The sequence below is a fragment of the Seriola dumerili genome, unplaced genomic scaffold, assembly GCF_002260705.1.
Source record: "Seriola dumerili isolate Sdu_G_001 unplaced genomic scaffold, Sdu_1.0 BDQW01000052.1, whole genome shotgun sequence".
NCBI lineage: Eukaryota > Metazoa > Chordata > Actinopteri > Carangiformes > Carangidae > Seriola > Seriola dumerili.
This window is the reverse complement of record NW_019174307.1, coordinates 9,726,609-9,740,289: the sequence shown is the minus strand read 5'-3', so window position 1 is coordinate 9,740,289 and position 13,681 is coordinate 9,726,609. Positions and strand designations below refer to the sequence as shown.

General features: G+C 40.2%; 1 protein-coding gene across 1 annotated transcript; it reads left to right on the top strand.

The window, feature by feature from the left end:
- Window positions 1-382: 382 nt before the first annotated feature.
- march4 (membrane associated ring-CH-type finger 4) lies at window positions 383-12,573 on the top strand. Its single transcript, XM_022740170.1, has 5 exons — window positions 383-622; window positions 1,008-1,735; window positions 8,537-8,692; window positions 10,017-10,209; window positions 11,954-12,573. Exons 2-5 carry the CDS (start codon window positions 1,304-1,306, stop codon window positions 12,373-12,375), a joined length of 1,203 nt encoding a protein of 400 aa, XP_022595891.1. The 5' UTR covers window positions 383-622; window positions 1,008-1,303; the 3' UTR covers window positions 12,376-12,573.
- Window positions 12,574-13,681: the final 1,108 nt, after the last annotated feature.

Below are 13,681 nucleotides of genomic sequence, written 5' to 3'. Positions count from 1 at the left end.
CATTTGGTGGAGCTGAATAATTTGTGTTTGCCTTGTGTTGCCTGATAATTGAATTGCTCTATTATTGATAATAACGGCTACAACTTTTTTATTCTATTTTCTGCTGTCTGTCTGAATGATGAAAGGCTAAACATCTCATCCTTTGGAAAAAAAAGAGGGGGAAAAAAACATTAATGACACCTTAAACTAAACGTGTCCCTCTATAATGATGGATGTCTGACCTACAACAGGCAATCAACCAATTCCTTGTGTATTTGTCTCAGTCCACAGTTGTAGTAATGAGTTGGCTGCTTGCATCACTGTGCGGTGGTGACGTGTGGCGTCTGGGAGCTGTCCCAGGAATCATGGTGCTGAAGCTGCAGCACCGATTCAGCAGCCAATGATCGCAGGAGGATCCGGGGCTACGGATGCTTTCACCCAGAGCAGGACAGTCCGACAATCGTGTTGGATTTTTAACCGAGGGATGTAAACCCATCGGCTTTGTTCCTCGGACATGGGAATTCCATAATTTGGGGATGTAAGCTTCGCTCAGACTTGCCAGGGACCTGCAGTCTGTCTGGAATTCTGCGAAGAAAAAAAATCCTGAAACTGTGAGTCGTTAGAAAACGGTGTAGTTCGCCAGGTAAGACAGATTTCGCTTCCTAACATGGCACGCCATCGACTGACTTGATTTGCCTTGAAAGCCTTACAAGACGTCGACAGTAATCTGAGCTCTGCTAATTTAAAAATTTGGCTTTGATTGTTGTTGGAATATTTGAATTTTAAGATTGAACGCTGACATTTCGTTTTATAGTCTATTTCAGTCAATTGTACCAAAAGGCAGATTTGATTCTTGGTTTCTGCACTCGTGAATCTGGAGGGAGAAGCTTGTCTAGATAGTTTATGTTGTACAGAGCAGGCAGACTATTAAGGCCATGAAATGACAGTGGACACTGAGTGAACGGGCCATAGCCTTATTACTTGGATGCATATTCCTATCAATCTAACATTTGACTTTCCTCTTTTAGCTGTTCCATTTATTGAACTTAATGGCTTCAGACACTTGTTTGCATCGATGGGATTTATTTGCCTTTTGGATTTACATCCTCGTGGGAAGACAATAAAAGGCATTCAGTTAAAACATAAGAAAACTAAAAGGGTTCTTTAAACCCCAACACACGCTGGAAAACGCACCCCTGCACACGCTATCCCATCTCACCACATATGAAGAAGTGTTTGCTTATGACGGGGACACATACTGTAAAAGCTGTTTTCTTCCAGCACCTTTGCATGGTGCTGTGAGTTTCTGGCCGGAGACAGCTTGATGCTGCGCAGCCAGGGCATGCTGAAGAGCCGCTGTTGCGTCTTGCTCGGTGACCTGAGGGTGCTCCTTCTCGGGCCACCGGCACCGCCGACACCGCTGCCTCCGCTGACCCCCATGAGCGGCCAAACTACGGAAAGCCATGAGACAGGCGTCACCGTCCCCGACAACAACAACACGTTAACGCGGAGCCACCAGCAAGCAGAGGACCGGACTGCCTTACCTGCGGCAGGAGCCACCGGGCCACCGGGCGGAGAGCGACCGGTGGCGGGCTGGGTTGATGCTGCAGAGCTGTCGGCGGCCCTGCGCGGCTGCAGCAGCTCCTCTGATGATTGCTCAAAGGGCAAACTGGAGGAGAGGTTCTCCCTCACCAGCTACACGGAAAGTGGCTTCAGGACGCCCGTGTGCAGGATCTGCTTCCAGGGACCAGAACATGTAAGTCAATGAAAAATGGTCCTCAAAATGTTACAATAAAATATTTATGTCATAGGAAGTATTCATCCAACCCATTAATCATTTAGTCTACTCTCCCATGCATTTCTCTAGGTTAATCTGAAAATCTGTTGGTGTTGAGTTTGGTTTGAATGAACTCTCCAACTACCCCCACCCCCACCCCACCCCCCTCACAAAGACCATAGGGTAACAAATTACCAGCTGATGGCAATGTTGTACATTTAGATCTAGGACCCCCCCCCCCCCCTATATTGCAGGCTTTACTGGTCAAGCTTCTTTTCCAGTGAGAGCATCCACTCCATGTTTCTTCTTAAGGCGGCCAAACAGCTGGAGAACCCTCTGAGCAAGGATCCCACTGCATCCTGCTCTCATTCCCTTCTGTTCTGTGCACATAAGAAATATCTGGTAAATTCCAGCGTCCCCCCCCCCATATGCAGGCTTTACTGGTCAAGCTTATTTTCCACTGAGAGCATCCACTGCATGTTTCTTGTTAAGGCGGCCAAACAGCTGGAGAACCCTCTGAGCAAGGATCCCACTGCATCCTGCTCTCATCCCCTTGCGTGGCTTGAAAAGACAGCCATAGCTAGCAGTGGGAGGATAATGAAAGACCTTGTCTCCGTGGTTGACAAGTGTGGAGGATACACAGAAATGTAGTAACAACTCATTATATCCAAACACTGTGAATTCATATTGAATCATTACATGCATGAAAAAATCAAATAATACCTCTCACTCTGCTGCACTACCTGGAAAAAGCAAAAAATAATAATTATGTGCACAGAACAGAAGGGAAGCACCTTAAAGTTAATCACACTGCATGCCTTCGCTTTTTGGGCCATATTGATGATAATGTCACACTACATCAATCAGGAGAGGAGAAATGTGAACAAAGATGACTAGGGTGTGCCGCAATAAATAACATTAAATTATAACACAGAAGCAGGCACTTAACGATTTGCAGACATTAGTTACACTGTTTGACAGAGCCTTTGAGACCACATTGACAAATATGTCACACCTCGCCAATTGCAATGGAGGAAGGGAGGTTATAAAAGAAAATGTGAGGCAAGACAACTGAGGTGTAGAACATAACTTTATATCCGGCAGTCTGCACTCACAGTTGCCTTCGCTTTACCCAAGCAGCAGATTCAGTGTATCATTTCATGGTCATTGCACTGTGTATGGCCTATAATCTCTCTATGTTTCATCAACTAATTACTCCAACAGCAATTCTGTGCATCTTTCCACCTCTGCTCTCAGACTTTGTAATTATTACTGACATGGGGTCTAGTTATGAGATTGGAAGACAAGGCTTCATCCTTGTTTTTTTTTTTTCTCAAAACTCCACAGATAGTCAGCACACTCTGCAGTGCATACAAAGTACCGCTCTCAGAATTCGCAGTATTTCCCATGGTCTCCTCCAGCTCATCTCATCAATGCTTCCTGGAGACATTGCAGCTAGTCAATAGCATTTGATTTCATGCCATCCTATCATTATGCAAGTTCTTATCTATCACCGGCCTTCCTCTCCCTGTCGTCTCTTGCTGTTGGTTTGGGTGAAGTCCAGATATGGATCTGCTGAGGTGTAAATGGGTATAAGGAGAATGAGGCTCCATTTGAAAAGAGCGATGAGTGGACTGTGTCACTGTGTGATACAGGCAGTGGGGACATTAGTTATCCTCTATTCTCCCTTAGCCTCCAGCATGTCACATAGACCAAGGTAGCCAGTATCTGATCTGACAATCTACCCTCAAAACACTTCCATCCCCAAGGCTGAGATACTCAAGACAGAGTAAAGAAGGGAGAAAGAGACATAGCTCTCCTCAAGCATACTACTAGAAAAGGGCCTTGTGTCTGACAAAGTCAACAATTTCAAAAAATGCTTGTATTTTGATGTAATATGACACCAAACAATGTAATAAGTCTGTGTAATCAAATTCATGTCAGTGTTTTTGGTGCCATTTTCTTTGAGGTTCATGATTCATAAACAAAGTCCCACTCTTTTTAAGGATAGGTTCCCATCTTTATTTCCAAATCTGTCTCAGTATGATACTCATATTCCCAAATGTACATTTAAAGAATTATTGGTTGTCTTAACTATTCCTCTTCTCTTTCCTTGCCATGACACAATCCCTTCAGCAGTGTCTAAGCCAAATCAGGTGCATATTTTCTATACTATTTATACTCAATGTATATATAGGCATATGGCTTTTTTTCTTTTTTTTTTTGATTAAGATAGACTTGAAAAATAAAATCATAACCAACTCTTTAACCCAGACTACTGTTGGAGTTAATTTACATCTCTAGACAGACACAAACAATGTGTAGTAAAATGAACAGCTAAGCCAATAATAACATAAATTCATGTCTTTTACCTCAATACCTCAGGTTATTCATCAGATTTTTTATATATATAGCTAACTTGAGACATATTTCAATCAAGTTACCAGTTCTGTTTCGGTAAAGGTCAGTGATAAGCTTTACAGGGAACTGCAGCTTGCTTGCATGGAGCTTTTGCTTTATTCAAGCTTGAATCGAGACTTTATTTCAACCTCTGCGTTCAAAGAATAAGCAATTTCTCTATATTTTTTATCTTCAGATCATTTTCAGGACGTAGTCATGTAGTGCACAAACGGGATAAAAGGGATATTTAAAAAGTAATATACAAAGAAAAGTCACAGAATATTTCTGTGAGTGAGTGATCTTTTCCTGAAGTGTCATGCACTATTACATTGAAGTGGCCTTTGGGGCTAATGCTGCTACTGCCCTACCCTCACTCAACAGCTGCATGTTGAGAATATGGGAGTCCCTGCTGCTTAGAAAAAATGTCAGCTTTCCCTCCTAAATCATAACACAGATAATGCACTTGCAGAGTGTGTTTGTCTGTGGCACAATGAGAAGCCTTGAGGGGTCAAGTTAGCATCATTCTTTCTATATGGCCCCACAGTGGCAAGGCACTGTGCTTTCTGTACTCCATCACATGTAGGATGGCTCCTCTGCCATTTGTTGGGAATGAGATATAAACAAGTTATATAAGCCCATGAATTTTTTTTGTCTTTTCTTAAGTCTATAGAAAGGAGCAGTGAATTCATAAATTTAAATTATAAACCCTGGTTGGTCTTTTATGCAGTTACTTTATAAGGTCCATTAACTGTCACTGGAGGCCTAATGGTTCCTGTAAAATAAGCAATAAGTGGAATGTCCCCCAGTATATGTTTTATGATCAGTCATTATAGGTAAATAAATTTGAAATTATATGACCTTCAAATTGATATTTCAGCAATTGATCTTTTTTTTCCCTCTAACTTGTTGAATATAGTTAAAATGCGCATATGAAGCTGTTTTTCAGATGACTGCAGTATTGCAGGTACTTATTAAAGAAAGGCTTGTGGCCTGAATGTCATTGGCTATTGTAAAAATTGCTTTCATTCAGTTTCTGTGGGAGCTAGTTTATTATACCACAATTTCCCTTCGCCTAGAGTTAATAGAGTTCACTTGCATTGATTCCAGACCCCTAAGAAATGTGAATAGCCATCTCTAATGTAGCTTCATGTCATTATATACGTTGGGAGTGGATCCAATTTTATAAGGAGAAAATTGGGTGCCCTGAGGTGGTTTTGGGATAATTTAACACAGAGAAATGGATTAACATGACCAAAGCTATCACATTTATCATCTTTTTAATACATTTGTCGTGTGCTGTTTTTTCTCAATAATTATAGCTGTTTTATCAACAAAAGGACATATTTCTTTATCACTTTCTGTATGCGTGGGCTGTAATGCCACATTGGTTATCAGTTTCTCTTGCTCCCTCTCCAGCCTCAGTTGTACTGGAGTGATCTAGGTTTCAGCTCTTGGCTGTGATCAGGCCACTCACAGTGAGCGGTCTGAGTCCCACTGGACACGGCAGAAGTGTTCTGGTGCTCCTGCCAATACACTCCCACCCTGGCCATCTGTAGATGGGCCTTTTCTCCTCTATCTCCCTGCTCTTCCCTCCCTTTTCCTCAACCAGGGTACTGCTCCGTCTGTCAGAGATGTCAGCACAATGACACCGTGGAGAAATAATTTGGAAACTCACTGCACTTTGCGTTTCTTGCTACAATCTCTGTGCCATTTTCATGGTAGACAGGGAATACTAAATACTAAATGCCTAAGCTTAGAGAGGTTGAGAGCTGTCTTGCAGCAGAAGGGGTTGGCTAATTTAATTTTCTGTTCACGAAATGTTTTTTGTTTAGTCCCATTAAGATTAAAACATCTATACATGAAGGTCCTGTTTTGAATTTTATAGATCCAAGTAAGTAAACTGCAGGTCACGATCTAAAAAGGATGTAAAGCCTACACATTTTGGGTCATCATCTATATTCAGTATGACAAGACTTCTAATGTATTTTAATGAGCTTGGAGTCCAGGGTGAGAGATTATAAATCTCTCCTTTGTTCTTCAGGCAGAATGCAGTTTAAGAATAATGGCCGGTTAAGAAAATGGCTGAGCACATATCACTGTTTTGTATTTGCACTGTAGCTGATTTCAGAGTCCTCTCAAGGCATAGAGGCAAAGGCAAAATGCATTGATAAGTTGAAAACACATGTTGGTCAAGTTACACATAAGGATGCCTAATCTCAGATCGTTCACGAGACAGCAGTGATAAGCTTCTTTTCATTAATGCTGTGCTAAATAGTCACATGGTTCAAGACTACACAAGTCTACTACTGTTGTTGACCACTGAGCATACTGAGCAAATTGATGTTATTGTCCTGTTCAAATGCTTCTCAAAAATAGACTCTTACTCCAATAACCTTGAGGTGCTGAAATGAAGGTCTGGTTTTCTTTCAGCTGCTTCAACTACCTCTTCAAATCCCCTTCAAGTGACTTTTTTTCTGAGGAAGGTTCCTAACTGAGTGAAATGACCCGGAAGTATCTAAGTGTCAGCCATGATAAGAGCTTGTCGAATTCTCTAAAATCTGAGCTTGCCTCAATGCTTCCTATCTGCTCTCCTTTACAATGGGGTACACAGGAAGTAGTGCTGTCCCACAACACTTAAAGCGACGCACCATTGTAGTTTCACCATAGCAGACCCACATAAATGTAAAGACAACAAAGCACCTATTTTATACTGACATGATCCAAAACTTATAGAAATCCTTGTATGACTGGCTGAGCTGAAGAACAGGCATATTGAAATTCTAGCCAACAATATCATCATTATAAGAAAATAACATATTCTATTTCTTTATCTATTTTGTTGTTACCACCTATGAGTAATTGATGGATAAATGAACCATATGTATAAACCATATGTATTTCTTAGTGAGATTGTGTGTGTGTGATTGTGTTTTGGGCAGGAAACCTTTCTTAAATTGTAGGCCTACACCATTGAGTTTGTCACTGTATTTATTTTGGATGTGTTATAAAAAAAAAAAGCCTAGTGTAGGCTAAATGCAGTTGCATACAACACTGTGTTTTTTTTTTCCTAAGCCTTTATGAATTCTCCTTCACATCTTTCTTTGACATTTTCCATTGAGGTCAAGGAAAAGTGATTACAAAAGGAGATTTTTTTTTTTTTTTTTTTTTTTTTCAACCGCAGCCCTGGGCTACTGCCTCCTAGAGATTAAACACACAATAAAACCATCACTATTTTTTTTTCAGTGAAATCAACCATTCATAGCTCTTCACCAGGGAGAAAGAAGGGTTTTGAAATGCCCTCAGTTATTCTAACACCCTGACTGAATGACTGAATGACTGACTGACTGACTGATAGTTAGTGTCTGTATAAGATAACAAGTCATGTCAACCAACCATATCTTCTACAATAACTGTATCAAATGTTGGCTCTTGTTTGAAATTGACTGATGAATGCTAGAAAACACCTAGACACAAGATTTTAAGTTTTATATTTTCTCTTTAATAAAGATGAGGCGCAAGCGGAGAAGGAAGGGTTTCTTTGACATTTGAAATTGGTCTGAAATTGACACAATCTGTATGCAGCTACAAAAGAATATGTATATGATATTCGTGACATTCAGTGTAAGGGCTGCAGTAACAGTGTTCTTATAGTGCAGTACTTTGCAGCTTTGGTGGGGTTTGCTCTTTGACAGAAGATTCAGTGACTAATCCTCCACTTTTCAATAGTTCCAGTAATCAAGAATTTTGTCTGTTAACAAGGTGTAAGGCAAAGCTTTCATTTCACTGTGTGTGCATGCATGAATGTGCATGCAAAGCTCAGAGAAAATCAAGAATCAATAAGCCAGCACAAAGAACTGCAAAGAAATATGAGTGTGTGTATAGTGTAACCTGTAGTATATTGCATCTAAAAAGTTTATCTGCAGGGGGTAAATAAAATGAGAAAACCAAGGATTGTCAGATGGTCAATGATTGCTGTAGGCAGATATTTCCTCTGAATAACAAATCACTACTCACAGTATCCTGCTCTTAGGCTACAGTCCAGTATTATGAAGCATAACATTCTAGCAGTTTTATTTATTTTTTTTTGTAGTCTGCAGTATTTCATTGAATTTTGTGTGCTTATACTGAAAATCTAACCCAGATTTCATCAACACTAGACATTTTTTTTTCTTTACATTGACATCAAAGCTCAGCTCAGGTAGTGAGGTACATTCCTGTTTCACCAGCAGCAGCAGCAGCAGCACACACTGTCCAAGCAACATATCCACTGACAGTAAAAATGTGAAACGTATAACATATCCATACATTTAAATTAACTAAATTGTTTCAAATGCTCGTCCTGGTGTGCTAGTACTGATTGGCTCTGCTTCTTTCCTGCAGGGGGAGCTGCTGAGCCCATGTCGGTGCAGCGGGTCAGTACGCTGCACTCACCAGCCCTGCCTCATCAAATGGATCAGTGAGAGAGGGTCCTGGGCCTGTGAGCTATGCTACTACAAATATCAGGTCATTGCCATCAGCACCAAGAACCCACTGCAGGTGAGCCTTGGGCGTAATGGACAGCGCTGTAGAAATTTAAAAGGGAAAGAGCTAAATGAGAAGCCAAGATTTTATTCAGTTCAATTCAATTCTATTCAATTTTATTTGAATAGCGCCAAATCATAACATACATTATCTCAAGGAACTTTACACGATAATATCGAGACTTTAGAAAATAATAGAAAGAAACCCAACAGTTCCCACAATGAACAATGTGAAAATATAGTTTGTTTATGAAGAAGTTATTGTACCTTCTTGAAACTAGGAGACAGTGGCAAGTAAACAGTCAGATGAAAAACTCAAAACACTGAGAACTGAAATGTGTGTTTTGCCTTCTCATTAGGAGAATTTGTTGGTGTATATGGGGGAAAGAGGGAGACAGCCCCTTGCCCCTTCTCCTATGGGACTCATTCATTCATGCATTTTTGATTTACATATTAAGATCTGGATAGAATGAAACTGCAAAAACACCATTGTAGGAATCACACTGTCTTTGCTGCGGCCGTAGTTCTGCTGTGATCATAAACTGAAGAATTCAAATAAAAATGAATGTTTTTGAATTAAACAGAGCTGCTTAGAACAGAATGATTGCAGCAGGAACTCTCTCTCTCAGGTTTAGACTCTGGTGATATGATAGGACACAGAGTGGACAACCCATGCAGAGGTCAACGCACTGCAGTTTAAGAAAACACATATAAATAGACAAAATACAAAAAAAAAAAACTAAGAAAACATCTTCAAGTTGGTAACACATCTGCTGCAAATATACACAACACAACCAAATATGGAAATGCGCTGCAAGTAGCACAAATGACAACGGAAGTGTTTCCAGGGGACACTAAAAAGTGACACGCTTGTTGTTCAATGCTTTCTGATTTTCTTTTTTTTACATCGGCTACTTGGCAGTGATGTTATGTGTTGTTATTTATTTCAAAAATCCCAGCCGGGCTCATCACCTTTGTGTATTGTGCGTATTTTTTGTGAAAATTAATGAAGATGTTTCCTTAAGTTGCTCTGCGTTGAGCTCTCTCTGCCACTGTACTTTGCCAATAGTCAGCTGTAGAATGCCCTGAACTTTGATGCTTATGGTTTGGTGGCATAGTTTGGAAATCCAGCCATCAGCCTGATTAACTTATAATGAGCATGTTTTAATCTTTTCAATTGATGATTGTGTTCAATAATGGTGTCTTTATCTTGTTGATACATATCTTTGTGTGTTCTTCTACCCCCTGTCCATAAAGTGTTTCCCAATTCAGTATTCAGTAAAGTTAAAAGTGAAATAAGAACTAAGAACTAAGCATCACTGAGGACTGTCTTCTTGCAGTGGCAGGCCATCTCCCTGACAGTGATAGAGAAAGTGCAGATAGCAGCAGCCATCTTGGGCTCCCTGTTCCTGATGGCCAGTATTTCCTGGCTGGTGTGGTCATCTTTCAGCCCATCGGCCCGCTGGCAGCGACAAGATCTGCTTTTCCAGATCTGCTACGGCATGTACGGCTTCATGGATGTCGTCTGCATCGGTGAGATGTTACATTTGACACTGGTTTATTTATTTATCTACTTAAATTAAGGTTCATGCTTCTTCTTCGAATGAGTTTGTGCTTTTTACCACTGGGAATAGTATTGAGTGTGTCATGTCTGGTCACAGAGGTACATTATGCATTCAACTGGGAAAAGCAAACATAATGTCATAGCTCTTCAGCAGAGTCAATAATTATACCTGCCGGCTGTGCACAAATTATTGTGAATGCCATGAACAGTTTACACTATTGACATTTAATGGAATTAATCTATACCACAGTCAACAACTTCAAATCGTTATTGAGTGCATGGACACTTGTATTTTGGTTCATTATTAATCATCATTCGATCTTTATTATTAGTTTTGTAATATTACAGCCACTATATTAAACGTGATGAGATGCTGTGTGAAAGCTTACGTTAATTAACTCTAATTAAATATGAATGCTGAATGTTCAAAACTCAATTTTGGCAGCTTCACTGTATACATTATAATGCCTGTCACTCTATAATAAAAGCTGCTGCGCCAAAGTCGGACAAACTTCAAGCTTTCTGAACTGATATAACACAAAAGAAAAAAATTAGCATTGAAGCGTACTTAACCATCTTCTGAATTTTTGTGGGTGTCCAAATTGAAACTTGTAGCATCCACTTTAAGCCTGCTGTCCTCTAGAGCCCGAGGGCCCTTGTCGATGACTGTGTGATGGCATCTCACATTAAGAAAACTCTTAACTGCCTCTGTTGCAGACAGCACAATGAGAGGAAGAGGAGATCGATTGTCTCCGGTTTGGCGGCGAGGATTGACTGTGGAGTCATTAACTCTACACTTTACACAGATTAACTTGTCACCTGGCAGATTTTAAGGCCTGACTTTCAGTTGTTCACAAAGTTAAAGCGGAAGAGAAACAGGATTTTATCAATATACTCTGTGTGCTGTATATAGAGGAGGTTAGGATTTATTCATGTCCATGTTTGGCAGACTGCTCTCACTTTAGTTGCTGCAATACGTAAGCCTTATGAAACTCTCATGTCAGAGGACAATATAACTGAAATAAAATAATTGAAATCTGTTAGCTCTATAATGAATACAGCTTCAAGATACAGTGGTAACACTTATTTCAACCACACCTATTTAGCATTGCAGTATAATTGTTGCTGTATTAAGACAAATAGATAATAAATTACTTATAAAATAGTTGTAAGCAGATATAAGGACATTAAGTGTTAAATGAGTATAACTTCTCCTATGAAAATATATTATAGTGATTATATAATACAATAAAAACCACACATTCTGTATTTCCTTCTACACGACTTTAAAATGAAATAAATACTGAATACTCAAAAAAAAAATCTGTTGTTACAGATTGATTTCAATTTTTCATATATGCAGTTCAGTGACCACAAATCAATAAGTAATTTTAAACTGTGATAAGTTGTTATCGAACAACCTCAGAGAACACAAGCATCACTTTGGCTAACCTAAATCCAAAAATGGTGAGTATCACTGTGTCACAAGTTGTGCCGTGTCTACAGTTTTTCTAAGAAATAAAGATCTTATCTGTGGGTTATGGTGCAGTACTTTAAAGATGAGTTGTTTTGTTCTGGTACTCCCTCAGCTAATACTCTCTGCAGGCTTTAACACAGTGAATCTACCACTGCAGAGATATATATCACTTTGTGGCGTCATTAAGACTGCTGCCAGACACTGACATTGTCTGTTTGATGCTCTGATCTCCACAGCACTAATTGTCCACGAGGGACCTTCTGTGTTCCGTATCTTCCACCGCTGGCAGGCCGTGAACCAGCAGTGGAAGGTCCTGAACTATGATAAGTCTATGGACAGCGATGACCTGAAGGATGCCACTGTGGACAGGACTCTGTCTCAGCCCAGCCAGGGCTATCAGACTGGGGTAGGAGTGTCCACTTCCACCTCCTCACTGATGGTGGTAGCCTCCACAGCCGCCGGCTCCACTTCTACAACTGTGGTGACGGCCGCAGGAGGACTGGGAACACATGTGGACCCCAACAGCGGCAGCGCAGTGCCAGACCAACACTGTCCCTACAACATCCTCCACCTCCTCAGCCACCTGAGGCAGCCGGAGGCTCGCAGCCAACCCAGCAACAGCACACGAGAGCTGGTCATGCGAGTCACTACAGTCTGAGGAGTAAGTTGAGGCCTTATCTCACATGGAGGTGAAAGATTTATGAACCAGCTGACAGTTGAAAAAAAAGTCTTATCTTAACTGCACTGGATTAAGACCATGTTCTTGTTTGTTTCAAAATGCATCTCTGATGTCCTTACATGGATTGAATAAAAGTCAAAGTTGTTTGATTTTCAGATTTGGTTGGAAAATAGTTATTTATGGCCTGAGCATGGATCATTCTTGATCTGTGGGACAGTATGATCAAGTGATAATAATAAACTCAAAGGTCAATTTACTTATGATTAAAAGCTTTTAACTGCATCGTTAGAAAGTGGATCTTTGAGCTGCAAGGTCCTCTAAATTTTACTTTACAATAGAAAATATTTGAAATCTGCATCAAACCTGGATCTCATAGTAGTGATGAACAAATATGTGATACATGTATGGGATTTTGTACATTTAAGTAAGAGCAGTAGTTGATCACAAAACTGTGAAAAAAATGCCCTATCTCTTAATATTAAGGTGATGTACTGCATGTTTTTCTCCACTGTTCAGATGCATGATACAGTGATAGTGATCAAAAACTTCAAATGCATTCACCTAAGTTTTAGGGATTTGTGGTTCTTTTCACACAGTTCTTTTTTACTTGTTACCAAAATATCACACTGGTATCACAGTTTACTTATGAAGAGAAACCAGGTTTGAAACCTACCATATATCAAAAAATAGAAGCAGAGATAGTAGGAAATGTGACTGTTGTATGTAAAGCAGCGGGGCAACAGTTGTTCAGCTTTGTCATATTAGATGGCACGAGGCTCTAACACACAAAGGACTTAGATGTTACTCTTTCAGATGTACTGTTTTTAAAAAGTAGGTTGTTTTCCTATGTACTGTCTTTGATGACCGTGTTTTTTTCTTGCAGCGTTTTCTTTCCAGACACCATTATGTGATTTTGTTGATTGTATGATGAGTTTTGAGCAATTATGAGAATGCATTTGCTCTTTTTGAAACACCTTTTCTCTAAATGAGGCCTTTTACAATGCATCTGAACAATGGAGAAAAACTGTCATTAGGACAGTCATCAGCCAGCTTGCTTAATTGCTTCTGCCAGTATCTCCCCGCATGAAAACACGCCTCTGCTCCAAAGCATTGGGGTGTCACTTGCAGTCCATTAGACACATATTCATGTTCACATTTGGCTCACAAAGCCAATGATTTCCCCATCTCTTGGCTCTCAGATTCAGATATGCTCTTTGATATTTCTTCCCAGCTCTTGTTTCATGTCCATGAAAGATCAGTTTTATCCCAGGGGACACCAGATCTC